Here is a 23,045-nt window from a genome sequence, read left to right on the forward strand (position 1 = left end):
ACACATTGTGCTTAATTTAATAATTTGGCCTTTGCCTTTGTCAAACCTACTTAAAATCACGCCCACAAACTGGTTCCATAGTACCTGAATAATTACTGGTATCTGTACGTGTTTATTAAGTTTAGGATGATTGATGTATGTCGTATTTAAAAGATGACGTGTCAAAGTTTGTAATGGGGGAAGAAGAAAAAAAGCAAAAGATTTTGGACAATAATTTAAAGATTGTTGTGTTTAGCTTTACTTCATTTGAAAAAGAGAAAACTTGGAGACATTTATTTTATAAACATTGGACAATTTCCTGTTGAAGTAAATGTAAAACATCACCAAATGGTTTTCTTTAAAAACAACGAAATCTGTTGGTGTTTGTGAATTTAAAAGGAAGAACTAAACTAGCCCCTACCCCCGCCCGCCCCCCCCCACCACTGGACTCTGGCCTATGTCTCCACGGTCCTCTGCTCATCCTTAAAATTAATTCATCTGCACATCTCTGTCCCTGGAAAAGCACATTAACCTCGACCACAGGAGGCATCCTGACGGAAAAAATGTCCCTCTCTGGCATCAAACTCAAACATCAGGTTGACCTTTGCCCCTTCGGACCTCTCCTGGCTTCCTTCACCGGTATTGTTTTTGGGCTCATCGCAATTGCAACGCACAGTGTCTGTGGTTGTAGTTTATAAAGCGTCTAACACAACTGTGATGTGAGATACACCCAGAAGTGAAAGTAACAAATTACAAGTACTCACGTTACAATAAGTTGAGTTGTTTTTATGGGTACTTGTACTGTTTTGAGTATATTTCTAACTTAGTAAATTTGTTACATTTCTACACAGAACTGTTACTGAGTAAATCATTAATTTTTGTTTTAAAATGATCAACGGAAATTGTAAAAATACAAAAAAAATGAAACGTACCTGACAACGATCAAATGCATCACATCATAGCCGACCAATCAGATTAAATGTAAAGCACGGTGCCAAAACAGCACTGAATGCTGGGTATTTTCTCAGTTTTAGAGTTCATAAATGAAACTATACTTAGAGCCTGATAATGTTTTTTTTTTTCTTTAATTGAATTCATTGATGTTATTTTATTTCTTTTAAAGAATTGTACATTTTGACAAACCTTTTATTTAATACAGATGCCTTTGTGGAAAATAAATTCAGTTATAATTGTACAAGATTTTGTTTATACATGAGATGTTTAAGGTATGCAAGAGAATTGTGGCAAGATTTATTACCAAAAATAAACATGGGGGGGTGAAAGTAAGTAGTAACTTTTACATCTAAGACTGTTGTTGCCATGCAGATTTAAGGATGCCTCATTTCAGAAGGTCACGCCACACTGAGCTGCTTTGTGGAGGACAGAGAATCTGTAATTGGGGGCCATTACCTGTTGCCCAAGATCAGTCAAGCAAGGTCAGCGGTTAGATTGAGACATGGTGGCTGCACAGTCCCACAGCCTGATCCAGTCCCTTACCTGTGTGACTTAAGCACACCCTGACCTCTGTCGACCTCCATCTTCAAATCAACTGCTTGACCCCCCCCCGAACACACACACACACACACACACACCAGCATGTACTCCTTTGGGTTTGTGTGGTCTTCAAACAGACCTTGAGACAGGGCCAACAAGACCCAACAGACAATCACATAAAAAGTCTTTTATAACAGCTTTAAAATTCTGCTTCTGCAATTTAAACTGCATCAGTCACCTGCTACGGCTTCAGCTATAGCTACAGCTACAGCTTGCCCCCCAAGACAGCACAACTATGAAAGTCTGCTGTTTGATACTCAGTGAGACAGATTTCCTCTTGACCTGATTTGTGTGAATGTTACAGTGGATTGTAATGCATGACAATGAAAGAATAAAGTCATAGTGGTGTAAACATGTTTTGGGCAGCCATACGCATCCATGACATACTACTACGGTACAATAATACCGCTATTAGGACCCGAAGTGCAAGTTTTTGCAGAGTAAAACAGAAAATAATCTACAAAAGGCCTAAAATCTCTATGAAGAAAAACACACATCTTTGGTGTAGTACATCTAAAAACAGATTTTAACTATATCTCATTCTAATGCTGTAACATTCTGCAAACTTACTGCTACAACTATAATATTCAAAATTTCCTTAGTAGAAAGTCTTTTTTCATATCAATTCAATGAAAATTATTTTTTCCTTTAATATTCTGCATCTGTCATATTTTCCTCAGTAATATTAAAGTATATTCTCTCTGCACTTCTTTCCATAAAATAATGACCCATGTTTGTCCTAAATGTATATAATCATTAAATTAGTTCACTTGATATAAATGTGTCTTTTATATTAACCTGTGTTTGTCAAATCATATGATAAAGTGTTAATTAGTTTAAAAAAGAAAGTTTGATTATAAATGTTACAGCCATTTGTGTCAGATAATTAACTGCTCATTCCAATCAGGCACTGTACCAAAATCCCTGAAAGTAGCTGCTGTGAAACCTCTGTTAAAAAAGAGAACACTGGATGCCTCTATACTGGCTAAATATAGACCAATCAGCAACCTTCCATTCATGGCCAAGATCATTGAGAAGGTGGTCTTCAACCAACTGAGTCAATTCTTAACATTCAACAAAATATTTGATAAATTTCAGTCAGGTTTTCGTTCTCATCACAGCACTGAAACTGCTCTGATCAAAGTGATCAATGACATAAGGTTGAACACTGATTCAGGAAAAGTATCTGTTCTCATTCTTTTGGATCTAAGTGCTGCATTTGACACTGATTGCAAACATGGGTTGGACTAAATGGCAAAGTAATGCAATGGTTTAAGTCATACTTGGAGGAGCGAAGCTATTTTGTAAGCATTGGAAACTTTGAATCTGACAGATTACCAATGTCCTGTGGGGTTCCTCAGGGCTCTGTTCTTGGACCTCTTCTGTTTAGCCTTTATATGGTTCCTTTAGGACAAATTTTACAGAACTGTAAGGTTGATTATCAGAGCTACGCAGATGACACAACTATATCTATCACTGAACCCAGATGACTATAGTCCCATTGAGGTGTTGTGTGACTGTTTAGAAAAAGTAAACTGCTGGATGAGTGAAAACTTCCTTCAACTAAACCATGACAAGATGGAGGTGATTGTCTTTGGTAACAAGGAAAAGAGGACTGCTGTCAGCAATTATCTTGAGTCTCGATCTTTAAAAGCTAAAGACCAAGTCAAAAACCTTGGTGTTCTGATTGACTCAGATCTTACATTCAGCAGTCAGATCAAATCTATCACAAAAACAGCCTTCTACCACCTAAAGAACATCTCCAGAGTGAAAGGTTTAATGGCTCAGAAAGATCAGGAGAAACTGGTCCATGCTTTTATCTCCAGCAGACTGGACGATTGTAATGGTCTTCTGACAGGAATCCCCTAAAAGCGCATCAAACAGCTACAGCTGGTTCAGAACGCTGCAGCTCGGGTCTTAACCAGAACAAAGAGGTCAGAACACATTACTCCAGTTTTAAAGTCTTTACACTGGCTCCCAGTCAGCCTCAGAATAGACTAAAGTTCTGCTGCTGGTGTATAAATCTGTGAATGGGTTTGGTCCAGAATACATCAGTGACATGCCTTTTCTAACATTTCACACTACAAAATACATAATTCTTGTTTTTTTTTTATTAAAGAACAAAAAAAAAAAAGTAGTAAAAGTATGTATGATTCATGCTGATATCGGATCAATATCGGTATCGGCAGATACGCAAGGCTGAAATATCGGTATCATATTGGAAATGAAAAAGTTGTATCAGGACATCCCTATTCATCACGTTTATCCTCTGCTGTAATCAAGTAAGCAGAAGAAACAGCAGTCGGTCTCTAAAAATGATTATAGCTCCTGTAAACATGGCCATTTTGTAACTTTCACACAAAACGCCACCACAACCAAATAATATTATTTAGACCTTAAAGTGGCCAATGCTTTTACACTGTTTTGCTAGGGTGTGTCCAGCTAAAAATAAACTAGCATCAATAAAGGGATTTGGCGATGAAATAGACACTAGAAATGAAGTGCTACAAAGGTATTTAGACATTATCACAGTGCTTTGTACTGTCTTAATTTTCAGTATTAATGAATATCTTTATTTATAAAACAGTGTGGGAACACTGGTCACTAGGTGTCAGTGAACCACATCAGACGTTGTTAAACTATCTCCTCAGTGCATTTTAGCTGGGAAGATGATTACACTTTATTTTCATAAAACATACTGGGCACTTTTATGGATTTATGTGGTTACTTTATTTTAAGAATTTAAGAACTTAACAGAACCAGGATCCGTAGTAGAAGCAAAAGGTAAACTTTTTGGAAAAATACAATTTGACAGTTTGATTAAAAAAAAAAAAAAAACATTTGTTTTTTATGTTTGTACTTGGATTACAGATAGTTACAATTTCCGTGTTCTTGCAAGTTTAAAAAAAACAATTAAATAAATTGTATTTCATACCATTTTGTACTGGTAAAGGTGAATTTGTAATTATTAATATTGCGATATATATCGTATTGTTTAGTATCAGGATATATTGTATCGTGACACGCAAATTGTGAATCGTATCGTCAGATTGATGGCAATGCACACCCCTACTCTCCAAACACATAAGCAAAGACTATTCCTATCAAAATGTAATAAAATAATAATTAAAAAACAACATTAATGAGCAAGCCTATCTGCTTGACAATATTAAATTAACATATATACAGTATATATTCCCTATTCCATATAATGGAGGAAAAAAGGTTCCCTTAGTGCTTCTGCTGTGTCTGTCATTTGTTCCATTGTCCCACTTTTTTGATGATTTGAATGCGGTGACTTTTGTAAGGTAAAAGTCTCCTTCTGCCATCCCCTGAAGCTGCTGTTTCACAGTCCTTCTCATAAAGCTTTGCCCTTCTTTATGACCTGTTATTGCCCAACATCACATGCTTTCAGTTCAGGAGACTGATCTGAGATAAAGTAGCCTACCGTAACCAGTCCCTCTCCTGCTTCCATACGCTGCCTATTCAGAGGTAGCGAACAGGATGAGAAAAGTGTGCTGGGGTTTTTTTAAATTGTGTGAGAAAAACAATAGAAATCTAAGTCATGCACAAGATTGTGTCGTAGTTTAATCATGTATAATTGGGGTTTTTTTTTTAGTCCTTGTTTGATATTGGAAAAAGCTTTGAATCAGATGCCCTCATTGCATGCAGCAGGTTTTATAAATCATGTCTTTGTGATAAGCTGATAGCCTTATCCTTGACAGCAGCACACTGCAGAGGTAGTAAAGGTGCAGGATTATGAGATGATGGTCCATGAAGGGTTTGGCTCAGATAAGGTGCTTTGTGGGAGGATCGGTGACTTTAGGTCAGCAGAGACAAGGTTTTCTTACCAGCTTTAACCACACATTCAGGTTAAAGGTGTGAAGAACTATGCATCAAAATGTTTCTTTAGTTTAAAAACACCAGATTAATGCCCAGTTTATAATGGCATCACTTGTGATTTTGTATTTTTATTAGTGCCTGAGCTGACATAAAGGTCGTAAATGTGGCGGCATTTGAAAGGCAAGCGCTCTAACCTTTAATCTGCTCCTCAAAAATTCCTACGGGATGTTTGCCAAGATGACTTTAAACTTTAGCATTAAACGACCGTGCGTTAGTTTGTTGTCTTTACGTCCCTGAATTAGAATGAATTAAACCTATAGGACATAAGGTTCATAATGAAATTTTCTCGCCGCTGGGGGTTGACCTTTCGTATCTCTAGAATGGCTTTTTTAATGAGCCTAATGGCATATGAGCGATACTACACCGAGTGAAACTGCACAGGGTGACTGCTTCAGGAACTCTTTGCAATGCAACCCAAACCTTAGTGGCTGCCAGAGTCCATTCAGGGGAAACCAATAGAACAAACGGCTTTTGGGTGCAGCAAAGCACACCAGTCGTTTATGACCTGGATCACCTTTGGGAGCCAAACACAAGGACAAAAGCACAGATTGGTAACGTGCACAGAGGATTTTTACCAGAGATGCAAGACCATTAGGAAAATAATAGAACGGAAATAACACAATGTTTTTTGTTTTTTTTCAATTGTGGCCACCGTTCACCGTTCAGCTATGACACTAATCCACACGTCTCAAACTCAAGGCCCAGGGGCCAAATCCAGCCCTTGAGAGCATGCAATTTGGCCCGCAGTAGAAAGCAAAATCTCAAATTGATAAAAGAACCGTACATTTTTCCCAAATTTTGCAATTTTCTTCCAATTATTCCACAAAATGCCCCCAAATAAAATAAAAATTGGTCAGAAAATCAAATAAATATTAAGTAAAGATCCTACTGGGACTGATATTTGTCGCTTATCGCTTTGATATTATCGGTGCCGTATACATTTTATAATTTATTTATACGTGAAAGTGCAAACTAGTGCATGATAATTATTAAATCACTCGTATTCCCACTTAAAATCTGTAGCCCATGTTTGGCCCCTGAACTAAAATGAGTTCCACAAAATAAGCACGAAAGTCATACCTTCGCCGATAAAGAAAACTGGTTCTCAATATTCTGTTCAGCCTAAAATAAAATTCAATCATAGAACCCCTTTAGCTTTAGCCGCTCTACTGCGTCTACCTTTAAAGTCTAAGTTTAGTTTAGATTTTAGCTCAATTTTATTCAGCTGTCCAGGAATGATATTTACTATAACCATGTCTTGTCTGGGGATCCGTAGTAAAATAGATCAAACAAACATTCTATGGCAAAAAAATGTTGGTGAAAAGTTTCTAATACACAAAGACAGACACAGATATATTTCAAAGATTGATTTTTAATGGTAGAGCTGAACAAGAAAGTAAAATGGGGATAATGTGGACTACGATACAATCTGAAGTGTGACTTTGGTTTGGCCCCCAATCAGTTATTCATAGTGTGAGTGACCTGCATGTTATGGAAGAGGAAAGAATGAGCAGGAAGAGAAAGACTTCCCTCTCGTGGTCAGAATGTGGCATTACATTTAAAAAAAAAAGAAAAAAAAGAAATTATCTATTTTTTAGTGCAGGGTTTTTAAAAAAATCAATTAATCGATTTTTTTTTTTTTTTTCCATCTTTTTTTCCTTTTGCCTTGTCTGCACATGCTGTCAACACTACATGTAGTGCAATCTTTTCACAACAGCAATGCATGTTTTATTATTCCAATTAAATGAACACTTTTATTTTTTCATCATAATTTTGACCATCATTGGCCCTCCCTAAGGAAGGGTGATTAGATTTTCTATTTAATTGCCCAATACGATGAATAAAAACCCTTCATCAATGTTTCTTCTACTGTGTGCAATGCAGTGGTGTGGGCTCAATTCCTAATGTAAATATTATCGTTTAATACTACACCGAGTTTGAATTACTTTCTACTATTTACAGCAGAGATTAGCAACTCTATCACAGCGGGGCCCACAAAAATGTGATTGTGTCTGATCCGAGGGCCACATGATCAATATTTGTCTATTTTTTTTTTTTTTTTTTGTGGCTTTGTCAGTTTTTAGTTACTGTTTTTATTTTTTAGTGTTCTTGTTGTAATTTAGTGTATTTTTCTGTCATTTATGTTATTGATGTGTCGTGTTTGGGGATGCTTTCTGACATTTTGTTAGTTTAAGTGGTTGTTGTGTCTGTTTTTGCCATCGTTTTGTGTTTTATGAGTCACTGTGTATTTTAGGAATTTTTTGTGTACTTTGTGCCATTTGCTGTCCATTTATGTGTTTGAGTTATTTGTGTATTATGTAAGGCTTTATATTATATTATATTGCTTCCAACTTCATGAAATTATATTTTTGAGGATTTGTTTTGGGGGTCGCACAAAATTAGACCACATGTGGCCCCCGGGCCGCCAGTTGGTCATGTCTGATTAACAGCATCAGAGCTTTAAGAATCCCTTCCATATTCAAGAAAAATTAGTATTGTGATTGAAATAACCGAGTCGGGCCCTTGTGAATTGAATCTAATTGGGAAATCTGAATCCATACCCATATCTAACAGCATGGTGTAAAACTATGTCACAGTATAATTGTGAACAGTTATATAATCCAGTTTAACAGTCATAGTGGAATAATGTATATTATATAAGGGGTGGAGAAAACAATCGTGTATCAGTTGGATGGCTAAGCATTATATTTAATGGTCTCCCGCCAGGTTCTACATACTGTAACTATCTCTTACATACATTTACATGAATGATAGAATATGAGAAAAAAAAAAAAAGAGTATTGAGATCTTGTTGTATTCAAAATGGATCAATTTTGTTATGATTGTGATACTCTGAAAATAAAAAATGAATATGGCAAGCATTTCAACAGAAAATAAAACAACCCCATGTTGCAACAGTTTGTGTTTACAGAATTAAATCACCATTGCAACTTTTATTTAAGTGAAAGTTTATTTGTCCTAGAATCTGGATATTATTTCTAAGCCTGTTTTTCTTTTTTTTTTTTTTCAAAGCCCAATATCACCTCATACAACCTACACATAATTTAATAGAGCTACAAGTGTTCATTTGTTGCTATTAATGCCCCATATTTTTTTCCCAAAATCCTGTGATGATGGATGCTGAGTCATCCAGTTCCTTGTTATGCAGGTGTAAGGTCCGCCCACCGGTCATCTCGCGGTCTGTGGGGGCTCAGCACACCTCCAAACACTCAACACATCAATGAAAGCTACACTGCAAACGAAACACGACCACATTTTCAGCTACAGCCTAAATAACACTCCTCCTGCTGCAGTTCAATATCAAAAAAAGAGAGAAACATCTTTTTAAAAAGCTGAGGTGGAAAAAGCTATGAATGAAGCCTTTGGAGAGTGGAGAGATATAAATATCTGAAGATGAAAGCAGCTCAATTTTCTATTTTCAAAGAGAGCTCGAGCTGTTTTTTTTTTATATCCACTGTGGCATTGATGCAAACAGATGTGGGTTCTATACCACAGTGCATGTGCAATGTAAGGATCATGCACACGGTTTAAAGAATCATAGGTCGTCATACATGTATAATTTCAAGCAGCAGGGGTTAGTTTCTTTGTCCTGTCAGTCTGTGATTTAGCCCTGACCATGAATTATCACTGTGTGTGGGATGTACGCTGAAGGCAACCAGAGGCAGGTATGTGGGGGGAGCAAAGGCTCATGGGAGAAAAAAAAACAAAAACAAAAAAAAAGACATTTAACTGGCACTTTAACTGTGTGAGAGAATTGAGAAGTGTCCATCTAGATAGACTATTCAAAGAGTCCGTGAAACAGGCCGCCTTTCTTTTCTTATTTACTTCAGCTTTCTCACTCACTACTGAAAACAGCACATTGATGTTCAAAGGAACTGAAAGTATGAAAACAGAATAATGTGACGTCTTCTCTGGCCTTGGTCTATCTTTAGAAATAATTCATGCCACTGCCTTTCATGCACATTCACTCTAAAAGCAAATAATGTCACAATAGTAGCACAAACATCACATTAAACAGCTGTGCACCACTAGGTGATTTTAAACTGCATTTCAGATCATTTTGTTGATAGCAACACAAATATAATCACATCAGAAATGCATTGTTACATCGTTTCTGGACTGATACCATTTGAATCTTCACTAACTTCATAAACTAAATATAACTGAAAAACACTTGTTTATGCCATAAATCATCTAAATCAGAGGTGGGCAACAGTTATGACGACTGGTTCCAAATACTGTAAATATGATCAGCTGTACCAAGGGCCACATTACCGCCATTAATGACATTTAGAACAATAATTAATCTAAGCATTAACAGTCTCTTTTATGTTTGTGTCATTTGGTTTATTCTTGTGTGATTTTGTGTATTTTGTACATTTACTTCAAGACCCACAAAAAATTACAATGAGGGCCACCAGTTCCCCAAAGCTGACATTATTAATAGATAATAACTAGAATATTGGTATTTCCTGAAGAAAATGCAAGTGAGGATGCAGGTGCTGGCCTTTGTCACGCTGCATTAGCTTAGCATCAACCTAGCGTTAGCATTAACATTAGCATTAACCTAGTGTTAGCATTAATCTAGCAGTAGCATTACCCTAACATTTACATTAGCCTAACGTTAGCATTAACCTAACATTAGCATTACCATAAACCTAGCAATCGCATCAGCGTAGCAATATCATTAGCCTGGCAATCGTATTAGTGTAGCAATAGCATTAGCATTCGTCTAGCATTAGCACTAACATTAGCATTACCATTAACCTAGAAATAGCAGTAACCTAGCAATAGCTTAATATTAGCAATTTGATTGAAAAAAAATTTAAAAAGTTGAAAAAAGTAAAAAAGTTTAAATCAATTAAAAAAATTGAAAGAGTTGAAATGGGTTGGAGGTAGTAGCTGAATGTTAAAGGTTGAATGGTTTGAATCAGTTAAAGAACGGCTCAAAAAGTTGAAAAGTTCTAAAAAAAAAAAAAAAAAAAGGAACATGGCACACAAGTACAAAATTTTCTGAAAAGTTTAATACCTCAATTGTTGAAATTGGTTGAAAATTGTGGGACAAGTTTGAGGATACGGAAGAATAACATCATAATAAAGTTTAATAATTACAATAGTGAGGATGCCTACTACATCCTCACAATCCCATTCACTTCTATGGGCAAACCACAGATTACAATTAAAGAGTAGCTAAATCCCAAAGTGCGTCTAGGCTGGAATTTCAAGGGCTCCTAAAGCAGCAAAGACACACCTAGTCTATAATATAAAATCTTCAAAGAATGATCTATGCTATGCTAACTAGCTACTCAATACTCACTGTATTTCTCTGTTCACAATTCTCTCAATCCAACCTGCTCACCACAGATTACAGGGTCGACAGGTTTTATTCACTGTTGGCCCCGCCCCCATTCTCAACCAATAGCAAACATTGTAATAGCTGGGTTTCAACCTATTGAGGGCAGTCACTTACATTTTTTCCAACACATTATGCCAAAATAAAACACTTTGACTAAAATGTCAAGAGTTGGATCAGGAACAATTTTTCACAACAAATACATTTGTTTTTAGCAGAAAACAAGTGTTTTTTAGGTTAGTAACTGAACTTGTGCTTTTGGATGGTGGGAGGAAATCAGAGTAACAGGAAAAAACTACCTGAAGCACAGATAACATGCAAACTCCACAAAGTATCCACCCAGAGTCTCAAACCCAGGACCTGCTATAAGGACAAACCATAGACTGTAAAAAGAATGGACAGGACAACCTCCCCGGTGGAGTGAAGCTTCTATTCTTAGAGCTCCCCCTGCTGACTGGCTGCAGTAAAGGTCATAAACCCCGCCTCGTCAATGATAACAGATGGGATGTGAGTGAAACCGTAAAGTTAAAATACTCACCACATAATTTTTTCCCTAATCTAAACTCTGCTGTGATCGTTAGTTATTATCACCCTACATTGTGTTCAAGTGCTCATTTTTCTGTGTGGTTTGTTTTAAATAAGCTGAGGTTGAAAAACGGGATTTGACGTTATACATGACAATGATTGACAGCCGCGGATCTTGCGTAGCTCTGTTAGTGAATAGCGTAAGCAGTTATGTTGTGAAGGAAAGCCGAGACGCAATTAAACTTTTCCATTCAGTTTTTGTCTTTTTTGAGCTACTAGTACTAGCCTCTATGATTTGATCTTCTGAACAAGACGCTGGTAGAATTTCCAGTGGGAAAAGATACTTCTGTTCTTGGCGTAGCTGGGCTACGTAACCAGCGTAACCAGGGCTCCTCCCGCCAAACCTTACTGCACAGACTCTGGCTCCAAATGACATCAAATTCGCAAGATGGAAGCGCCCTTAAGCGCCGTATTTTGGCTTCAAAAACGTTGAGTGAGAACAGCTACAGTGCACGCCCACTGGGACAAACTTTATTTATTTCTGTTAATGTTCTAAGGCCGGAGTGTCAAACTAATTTTAGTTGAGGGGCCAAATATAAAGTAGTTTGAGCTTAAATGGACTTCCGGCAGCTGAGCTGACAGCAGCAAAAGAGCAGAGCGGAGCTCACAGAGGAATTTATTTACTAAACATGAACTTTTTCTTCTGAGAAATGATACGATACCTCAACATCAAACTCTATCATTTACCATCTGACTCTGGCTCTGAGGTAATCATCTACTGCTTTTTTATTTGCTGGCTCAACTGGAAAGCTAAGTAGCAAGCTAGCTAGCTACAAGTAGCAAGCTAGCTAGCAGAAGAATGGCTCTTTCCACAACAGAATACAGCGGTCTTCTCCAAAAGATTACTGAACTGGAGACTACAGTGCGAGGAATACAAGTAAACATTGAGGTTAATGTGGACTGTGGATATGATAATGATACGACTGTGCCGCTGTTTCAAAACAGCGGAGTGGATCAAGCGAACTCGCTACCAGCCCGTGCTAACAAAGCTATCAGGCCTAGGGAGGATCCTGTTCCCGTTGATAAGCCAACAGGTGCGAGTCCTCCTTGGAATACCCTGGGAGCTAAGCCTAAGAAAAAGTCATATCCACTTCAAAGGTTAACGGGCCGAGCAAAGCGCCCTGATATCAATAATGAGACGGAATGGCCTGCACTGGCTTCGCAGACTGCAGCCTCAACATCAACTCCCTTGTCTGCCCAGGCACAAAAGTGGACATCTGCTAAAGGCAGGAGTATCACCAAGTCACAAACCCAGTTTCATGTAGAACTGGGTAATCGATTCGCCCCACTGCTGAATGACCTAGGATCTGCTCTACTGAGGTCAACACACAACCTTCTGGAACTGCGAAGACTGAAAGTGCTTCAGGAAAACAAAAGCGACATGGTCGGCCAAAGCAACAACCTCACACACTGATAGTGGGAGACGTTTCTGTTAAAGATGGTCAGAAGATGTTTAGCAGCAACGTGAAAGTGATCTGCTTACCTAATGACACAGTATCAGACCTGGCTGACAAAATCTTGCATATCGTTGCAGATTACCCACATTTGAAAAATGTTGTGATTCATTTTGGGTTAAATGATTTAGCCAAAGAGGAGTCTGAGGTGTTAAAGCAGGATTTCACCCATCTGCTAAAAACTGTGAGCTGTTTACAGCCTAAAGTGTTCATCTGTGGCCCGATACCTCCAGTCCGCAAAGGAGATCTGAAATTCTCAAGGATTTACTCTTTGAATAAATTTCTGTCTTCGGCTTGTGCTGCCCTTTCACTAAATTTTGGACTGTGTCTAAACAAGGCTGGAGTAAAACTCTTCACATCCAACTTGTTTTACTTCACCAGTCACACTGCTATCAGTCCTGATAAAGACAGAGGACAACATGTACCATCGGAGAACAAAACAACAAGGAAAGAACATGGAGTCGATGAGCTTCCAGCAAGAAATAAAAATTGCCAAAATGAAGAGGTCAACCCAACCCCCACATCTCAGGACCCACCTGCTTCACCCCAAAATTCACTTACTTCCACCTCATCCAGCTTCTCTCCTACCCCTGCCTTCCTGGATTTAACTGCCCAGATGAACGAGCTGGTTCTGGCTCGCAGAAGACTGACACCCCACCCTATACCCCACCATGGTCCCATCTTATCTCCTCTAAAGAACCAGTCTGCACCACCCATCCCTCCTCGACGATACCAGGCCAAGGACCACTCTTCTCCTCAAGCCAGCTGTGTTCATCTTAGAGCAACACAGGTCTGATGTGTGCTGTGTCCGGACTGCAATAGCTCTATTTTTAGGAACAACCAGAAAAAGTCAGGGCCTTACGGAGTTAATGCAGCTTCTTTAATTCCTGTGGTGACAGGTAACAGGTATAATTGTGAAATTAAAGAAAAGCAAAAAGCTTTATAGAGATAAAAATTTGACTCCTATAACATGTCATCCAAAAAGTCCACCAGTGTCTCCAGTAAAGTTTTTTAAAATTAGCTCTTCTTAATGTTAGATCTCTTGTTAACAAGTCACTAATAATTAATGATATTATTTTGACACATCACTTGGACTTTTTATTTCTTAATGAAACGTGGTTGAATGATGGTATCAGTAATACTATTCTCAATGAAAGTGCACCACAAGACTTTATTTATTTAAATAAGTGTCGTACTTGCAGGAAAGGTGGTGGAGTTGCTGCCATTTTTAAACCAATATTTCAGTGCAAAGAAATAATATTTGGTGATTTTATCTCCTTTGAATATGTGTCATTGTTACTGAAGGGTGATTCAAGAGTTCTGTTTTTAGTCGTTTATAGACCCCCAAAATATTCTGGAGAATTCATGGATGAGTTTGCTGAACTGCTGTCAGTTGTATGCACTGAATACAACTTTTTAATAATAACAGGTGACCTAAATATTCATGTAGACAATAACATGGACAATACTGCCAAAGAACTGTATGCTTTAATGGATACTTTTGGTCTTACACAACATGTGACTGGTCCGACACACACTCAAGGTCACACTTTGGATCTGGTCATCTCTAAAGGTGTTGATATCTCTGCTGTTGATGTAAGAGACTTAGCTCTATCTGATCATTTCTGTGTCTTTTTTGACCTGGAGACTGTAACATCTGTTCCCCCTAGTTATGTGTGTTTAAAGAAAAGGTACATAAATGAGAACACAAGTGCACAGTTTATGGAAGCCATAGCAATGACACCAACATTGAGTGCTGAGACAGTTGATCTTCTGGATGAGTATAATAGAAAAGTCTGTAATGTCAGATGTGGTGGCTCCAATCAAAACTAAGAGAAAACCAAACACACAGAAAACACCTTGGAGGAGGACTGAGATAATGCAGAATTTGAAATCTGACTGTAGAAGAGCTGAGCGTAAATGGAGATCAACAAAACTCCAAATTCATCTAGAACTATACAAAATAAGTCTGCGAAAATTCAATGATGGCTTGTTCAAAGCAAGGCAGCAATACTTTTCTGAAATTATTGCCAAAAATGTCAACAACTCGCGCACGTTGTTTTCTGTAATTGAAAAGCTCACAACCCCCCCAGATCAGATAGCCCCTGAATTACTGTCAGCTGGAAAATGCAATGAATTTGCTGTATATTTCAATGAAAAAATACAATCAATAAGGTCAAACATCAGAACAAACCAGCAAAATCACAAAAAGCTTGAAGAGCTTCAACCACTGAGGGATGAGTCAACTACAATGTTAGAGTTTATTACAGTGAACCCAAAAACAATAGAGGAGACTGTTCAGCAGCTGAATCCATCAACGTGTTGCCTTGACACAATATCCTCAAACTTCTTTAAAACTGTTGTAGTCAATTGTCACTGATTTGTGTCAGATAATTAACTGGTCATTCCAATCAGGCACTGTACCAAAATCCCTGAAAGTAGCTGCTGTGAAACCTCTGTTAAAAAAGAGAACACTGGATGCCTCTATACTGGCTAACTATAGACCAATCAGCAACCTTCCATTCATGGCCAAGATCATTGAGAAGGTGGTCTTCAACCAACTGAGTCAATTCTTAACATTCAACAAAATATTTGATAAATTTCAGTCAGGTTTTCGTTCTCATCACAGCACTGAAACTGCTCTTATCAAAGTGATCAATGACATAAGGTTGAACACTGATTCAGGAAAAGTATCTGTTCTCATTCTGTTGGATCTAAGTGCTGCATTTGACACTGTAGATCATACAATTTTGTTGCACAGATTGCAAACATGGGTTGGACTAAATGGAAAAGTAATGCAATGGTTGTCATATGATTATCAGAGCTACGCAGATGTCACACAACTATATCCATCACTGAACCCAGATGACTATGGTCCCATTGAGGTGTTGTGTGACTGTTTAGAAAAAGTAAACTGCTGGATGAGTGAAAACTTCCTTCAACTAAACCATGACAAGATGGAGGTGATTGTCTTCGGTAACAAGGAAAAGAGGACTGCTGTCAGCAATTATCTTGAGTCTCGATCTTTAAAAGCTAAAGACCAAGTCAAAAACCTTGGTGTTCTGATTGACTCAGATCTTACATTTAGCAGTCAGATCAAATCTATCACAAAAACAGCCTTCTACCACCTAAAGAACATCTCCAGAGTGAAAGGTTTAATGGCTCAGAAAGATCAGGAGAAACTGGTCCATGCTTTTATCTCCAGCAGACTGGACTATTGTAATGGTCTTCTGACAGGAATCCCCCAAAAGAGCATCAAACAGCTACAGCTGGTTCAGAACGCTGCAGCTCGGGTCTTAACCAGAACAAAGAGGTCAGAGCACATTACTCCAGTTTTAAAGTCTTTACACTGGCTCCCAGTCAGCCTCAGAATATACTTCAAAGTTCTGCTGCTGGTGTATAAATCTGTGAATGGGTTTGGTCCAGAATACATCAGTGACATGTTAGTCAGGTATGAACACAACAGGTCTCTCAGATCTATGGACACAGGTCAGATAGTGGAGCCCAGAGCTCACAGTAAACATGGTGATGCTGCTTTTAGTTGTTATGCTGCAAAGAAGTGGAACAAACTGCCAGCAGAGCTGAAGTCAGCATCTAATGTGAACATTTTTAAATCAAAGTTAAAGGCACTTTTTTTCTCTACTGCGTATGATTGAGAGAGAGATTTTTTGTCACGTTGATGTCATGATTTTACTGATGATTTTAAATGTTCTTATTGATTTTAAACAATTGAATGTTTTATCATGTAAAGCACATTGAGTTGCCTTGAGTATGAAATGCGCTATACAAATAAATTTGCCTTGCCCTTGCCTTGCCTAAAGACCGTGTAAAGCAAATTCTGACATTTTCTTCCAAACACATGAAATAGCTCCACTTTGATGAATCTCTATTAATTTGTTGTAATACAAATGAACTCTATTAAATATTCCAATTGTAAGGAAGACCCTGTTTTTGTTTAAACTAGAAGCATGTTTGTGTCATCATGAGGTGTCACTTTATAACAGTAATGATGTCCTGACCATGTGATATTTCAGTTTCTTTAATAATTTTGCAAAAATTTCTACATTTGTTTTTTTTCTGTTAAGATGAGGTGCCGAGTGTACATTAATGAGAAATAAAATGAACTTTTTTATTTTAACAAATGGCTGCAATGAAACAGAGTGAAAAATTTAAAGGTGTCTGAATACTTTCCGTACCCACTGTACATACAGCATTACACCACAGCAGCTGATGTCCTGATTACGTGGGCTGTCGGCATCTGAAAGTGAAGGTCTCAATACAATTGTTGCTCTGGCTAGTTTCTTATTTATCCCGGTGTAAACGCATTAACTGCTCAATTCTACAGCATTGACACATGAATACTGTTGCCTACGCAGTGTCCTTCTCCTCGCTGTCATTCATGCACCGCCATTGTTCTTTAATGTATTATACTTCTGTTATTAGAGCCATTAATCAAGCTTGCTGAGATGTTTGATTTGATTGTGGTTTTTGAGTTTGCCATCACACAAAGGTTTGCATGTGTCAAGTGCAACCGGGCTGTAGTTAAGCTCTGGAAGTGCGAGGTTGATAGAAAACCCACATCTTTATCTGAAATGTTGCAAAAAGCTTTACAAGATGGCCTATGCACAAAATGGTATTTAATAGTGTCAATTTGTCAACTTTTATACCACAGTAATAAGCACTTTTTTATTTGTTATAGAGATTGTGATGACCAGTCCCTGTTAGGCCAGCACTGAATTGGTTTTAAACAATAATTCCTATTTTATTTATTTGAAGTCCTCAAAATGTTTTATTTTATGCATCATTTTATCCACTTGTAGCAGTGATTGTTAATTTTATCTGCAATTCATTGACAGAACGTCATTATAAGACCAGAGGTTTTTCTTGGTCTGCTTTTACTATTGTAGCTGAATAATAAACCATTAAAAATAAATAAATTGCTTACATTGTGCATGCATTAGTGTTAAAAGATGCAAGTTTCAGCTTCAGTCACATTCAGACTAGCATTAGGACCATTTTTTTTCCTCCCCAGAGTTAACAGCTGTTATTCAACAAGAACTAATACATCCTATAATCCTGCACTGTGAGGACACATACTGATATAAACATTTTATAAAACAGTAATCTATTTTTTAATAAAACATTTTAAATAAAAATATTGTTTTGAATAAAAAATGTTTGAGAAAAATGCTTCAGATTAAGCTAAGCACCCATAAAAGAGGAGACGACAGAAACGAGTTTTAAGTCAACAATTAATTTTATTCTATTAAGTTTAATGGTTTTGGTTCTGTAGCAACCTACCGGAAATCTCTAATGAAGTGCAAGTGTACTCAAGCCGGTTACAGTTGAGAGCAATGACAGGCACACGTTTTGTGCAAATTTAACAGCATTTAAACGGCTCCTACACGTACACAGCAAAAAACACATGCCAAAGGAAAACAATACAAAATCAAGTTTACTTCGACAATACCGTAGTTAGGCATAGGTCCTTCTAACACAATGTCAATCCAAGCTAACACCAGGAGAATTAAACATCGCATCTACAGCAGACAAAAAGGAGAGAGTTACTGAGAAACATTCAGTCTGATGCACACCAAGCAATGTGTTGTTCTAAAATAACTCTTCAATCTGTCCACCTCCCAAAACACATTTAACCAGGAACCAAACATTGCGCATCGTCATTTCAGATGTAATGTAGCGACATTACAAAGTGAACGACCCCCAAACGTGTGCAAGACGAGGAATAAACCTGCTCACTGTTACTTCAGGCCACAAAGTAAGTCACTGTCAAACTTAACCTAATAGCTAAGTTTGGCTAGCTTAGCTTTTTTTTTTAGCCTAGCTTTGTTTGCAACACCGTGATTCTGTTTTGTACCAATTACAAGGACATGACACACACAGACTGGTTTAAATATCTACATACACAAAAGAAAAAGTTAACCCACAAATTATACTGTTTCAAGACTGAAAGAAGGTAAAGAAAGAGGATATAATCATCCTTCCAAACATGCAGGACCACAGGATTAAAGGACTAGATTCTGGGTTGGAATATTTGAGTTTGACGTTACAGACTAAAGTATCCAAGCTTTATCAGCTCATACGTCCTTCACAGTGAAAATGTAACAAACTGAACGTCCCTGTAAATAAGTGTGCTCTGTAGCGCGACCTTTGAACGTGGCTGCTTGAAGTTGACGTCAGCGGAGGCTCTTTCATCATCAATCCAGGTTTTCAAACTAATGTGCAACTCCAACCATTTCAAAATCTAATAAGTTCTCGAAAACAAACTTTTTTTCTTCTTTTTTTTTAAAGAGCATGGAGTTTATGTGCCCATAGATTTCACTTCCATTCCTTCTGTGCTAAAGTCTCGATGACAAGTTAATAAAGTGGTGCAACACTGATTTTTCCTGTAATAATAAGGTCTGGCAGGTACCTCATGTAATGGAAAGCAGATGCATCACTACATTCTACAGCTTTCCTTTATTTATACAATCAAGGGCCACGATTAATTAAATCATTACATCTTTCAACTTAACATCAACAAAAACTACAGTTGTTGCGTTCAAATGGCAACTATCGAAAACGTAAACTTACTTTTTAAACATACATATTAAATAGTGTATAGTCCATGCAATCTCGCACGGCCAGTTTTGCATCGCTATGGTATGTCGTTATTAGTTTATGAGGGACTTTAGCCACCAGTGCATTTTCCAAATTTTTAGCTTTCAGGAAAAACAAACTTCTCAATACCTGCCACAGACTTCTCAGCCAGACTTAAAGAGCAAGATGGCCACTTGGCCCAAATAAAAGTAAATGAAGTGCTTTGTCTCGTGGGTGACGTAGCTGCCGAAGTTCCTCCCGACGATGCAGTGCCAGGTGGGGTTATACTTCTTGTCAAACTCCTGAAAACAGAGGAAATATAACATTAATAACTAATGCACTCAAAACAATGTCTATAGAGTGCCTCAACATACACATAAAAACCTACATTTTCCCACAAAGGTCATGTTTCTACGTCTAACAGAAGCAAAGTTATGGTGAGATTGAAATTTGCAGTACAGATAGCGGCCATCTTGGATCTTGCTTTGAGCACAATTTGTGGTATTTTAACATATTAAATTTCTTGACCCTGAAAACCTAGAATTCACCGTTGAGCTCATGCTCCTACGTCAAATATAACCAAAGTCATGATAAAATATCCAAATTAGCAACACCGATGGTGGCCATCTTGGATTTCTTGATTTTGAGTGGGAATTTTTTTCGAAGAAAAAAAATGAACATTTCAGTCATCATTTGTCTACAGTCTAATTTTGTAAAATAAATCGTAAGAACTTTATCGGGAGTTGAGTGAATCGTTACATCCCGAATTCGTACAGCTCACAATTACTGCAGTTTGTTTTCCCTTAGATTATGATACGTTTGGATTGCATTAAACTGGACGGGAGCGCACGCACGAGAAGGATATTTAGGTGTAATAAGTACAATAGTTACATTACTGTCTAATGGGACCAGCTTTGTCTGTGAACACATGAAATATAATTAAAACAAACTTTGCCTTTCACAAGTTAGGACAGACGAATAGTGCCATTAGTTTACTGCTAACATTTATTTCACACAACGTGTGACATGTTGGCTTCCATACAAGCTTCACATCTTTCAGTAAATCATTGGCTCTTTGTGGTTTGATGACAGTAAGTCGTGGTGTCTTCAGTTGGTCTATTCCTTTAATGAAGTCGTTAGCGTTAGCTCAATCTTCTGTTTCTGTGGGCTAGCTTAGCAAGCTTCAGTTGAGTAGGTTCATCTTTGTCAAATTTGGGTGGATCTGATGGAGGAACTTGAACTGGTTGACTTTGTTAGGTGGGTGTCTGGTCCATGATGTAACGCTGCGCGGCAGCTTTAGGTAGGCTGAGAAAAGCAGCGCCTGATTGTGTGTGAGCGCATTGACAGCGCGGAGCTGCTGGTAGGCTTTTTTCTCGTAGGTGCTGGTTTAGCTTTGCTCTCCACAAGCGCCTCCTTTCCTCTGATAACTTGTGAGATTGTTCTCCCTGATTTGTTATGATTTTTGGCAACCTATAAAATTCCAAATGTGTCTCACTGTTTGACCGATTGGTACAGCCAAAAACACGACAATTGTTCACCATTTCGTCTAGAAATTCAGAATTCTCTTGTCTGCGTGCTGTTTGTAGCCCTGCTGCTTTAGCTCCAAAATGGCAACTTCCAGGTTGATGACACGCCGTGAAAACCCTCTATACGTAAGGTACTGTAGATACAGTACCTCTAAACTTGGTGGTTTACGCTCCCTTAGTGCTATTGTTTTTAATTTGTTTGTCTGAAATCATGTTGGAGTCATTTTAAGGCTTGTGTGAGTATCCAATGCCATCTGTTCAGTGTCAAGTGTTTTTACAGAACACTGAAATCCTGACAGATGTCCAATCTTTGCTGTGATTTGAATAAGTATAATTGAAGTGTGTGTGTGTGTGTGTGTGTGTCCTGTCTCACCTTCTTGATGTAGGCAGCGATGTCCTTCTCTATGTTGTACTTCTCCATGGCCTGTGTGGCACAGTCCACTGCGTCCTGCTGCATGTCCTCAGACATGTCAGCGTTCTTGATCACAGCTTTCCTGTCTGTCATGGTGGATGATGTCTGTCTGTCTGTCTGCTGAGGAAAGGAAAGGAGGAACCAACAGACCATTATCAAACCACGTGGTGTTGGGTTTTTAGTCCATTTAACACATACAGGGTCAGAGTGTGTGTGTGTGTGTGTGTGTGTACAGAGGATATATGTGCTGATGTATTCCCATCAGCAGTAACAGTAGGATGAGTTCAGGGTTTCATAGATTGGCTGTGAAACTTGATACAGGTGGAGTTAAATTACTTGACCAAATCACTTTCAGATAGAAGCAGCTGTTTCATTAACGCAGCTAATGAAAACCCTGCCAACAGCTGATCATGTGTGGGGACACAAATCATCATGTGCACACACAATCGGCGTTGTTTTTACGAGTCGAAAAGAAAGCGTTCATCCATGCAGTGAAACACCATCCTAACACACACACACAGGAAGGTTCAGAAACACGTCAATCTTCTTACTCACCGGGTAAACGTGGATAAACTCACCTCAGAGGTAAATCCACCTGAACGCACTTCTTTTTTCCGGATATATGACGGGACTCGGGCGATTCTGCGGCTAATTGCTTGTTAAAGATTTACACAATAAGCATGTGAGAGGGTGTCCGTGTGCTGTGCGTAGACGGCCCCGCCCACTGCTGCAGGCTGCGGCCTCTGATTGGTTGAAACGCAGCCTGTCCGCGCACGGGGAGCGTTTTCCTCCTGCTTCTGTCTGCCGGCATCTTATTTCATCCCACAATGCAACATTCACAGCTGAGGAGGAGCTCAGTCTGCTACAGGCAGGTAAACACTACTGAACACAGACTGAGGACTCAGCAGGAGTGAAAGTAACGGAATACAAGTACTCACGTTACTGTAATTGAGTTTCTTTTATGGGTACTTGTACTTTTTCGAGTATATTTCTAAATCAGTAATTTTACTTGTACTTAAAGGGGCAGTATTGTGAAAAACAAAAAAAAAACACTTTATAATGGTTTTACTACAGTGATATACATTCCTTTAGCCTCATTCAGAAGGCCACGTTTGAAAAAGTTCTGTTTCCTCCCTACCTCCCTCCTCACATTTAGTAAACAGTCAGCTCTAAATGGCGAGTTGGATTTTCCCCCACTAATGTGTCATAATGGGGAAACTCCTCCTCCTCACAATCCTGGCTCCTCCAGTTTCATCTTTAGCAGCTGTTATATCGCCTCGTATTGCCTTTATGGGATGATCTGATGTGATTGTGATTAAAAGTTCATAGGCACGTACGTCCCAGAGGATGACTGGGTGCTGGACTGGAAAAATGATAACAAAAGTAGCCAAAGTAAGTTCGCACGACAGGTATAGCTCCAAAAGAAAAAATAAACGTTTCATCAGACAGCATGAACGATGGGTACACTTCCTTATAAAGGTGATGTGATAAAAAAAAAAAAAACGATGTGGTCATATGACAAATAAAAACACACTGCAAAGCATAATATATAATTCATGTCGTTAAATTCATGTAATATATTTTTAGACTATTTTTTATATGATATAATTAAATTTTTTTTATTTTTCTTAACATAAATACCTCTCTCACAGAATAGACAA

General features: G+C 38.1%; 1 protein-coding gene across 3 annotated transcripts; it reads right to left on the reverse strand.

Moving 5' to 3' along the window:
* Positions 1-18,224: 18,224 nt before the first annotated feature.
* dynll2a (dynein, light chain, LC8-type 2a) lies at positions 18,225-22,121 on the reverse strand. 3 transcript variants are annotated; one of them, XM_028465516.1, is made up of 3 exons: positions 21,963-22,121; positions 21,346-21,504; positions 18,225-19,748 (listed from the first exon to the last, which is right to left on the reverse strand). In XM_028465516.1, exons 2-3 carry the CDS (start codon positions 21,475-21,477, stop codon positions 19,611-19,613), a joined length of 270 nt encoding a protein of 89 aa, XP_028321317.1. In that variant the 5' UTR covers positions 21,478-21,504; positions 21,963-22,121; the 3' UTR covers positions 18,225-19,610. The 3 variants fall into 3 exon arrangements, with proteins under 3 accessions (XP_028321317.1, XP_028321316.1, XP_028321314.1); XM_028465515.1 differs by having other exon boundaries at positions 21,936-22,121; XM_028465513.1 differs by having other exon boundaries at positions 21,959-22,118.
* Positions 22,122-23,045: the final 924 nt, after the last annotated feature.

Source organism: Gouania willdenowi, chromosome 13 (assembly GCF_900634775.1).
Source record: "Gouania willdenowi chromosome 13, fGouWil2.1, whole genome shotgun sequence".
Taxonomy (NCBI): domain Eukaryota; kingdom Metazoa; phylum Chordata; class Actinopteri; order Blenniiformes; family Gobiesocidae; genus Gouania; species Gouania willdenowi.

Coding starts and splice junctions, on each gene's coding strand:
- dynll2a (XM_028465516.1), bottom strand. CDS start 21,477: ATGACAGACAGGAAAGCTGTGATCAAGAACGCTGACATGTCTGAGGAC. Junction 19,749..21,345: donor TCGCTGCCTACATCAAGAAG/GTGAGACAGGAC, acceptor CTCTGTTTTCAG/GAGTTTGACAAGAAGTATAA.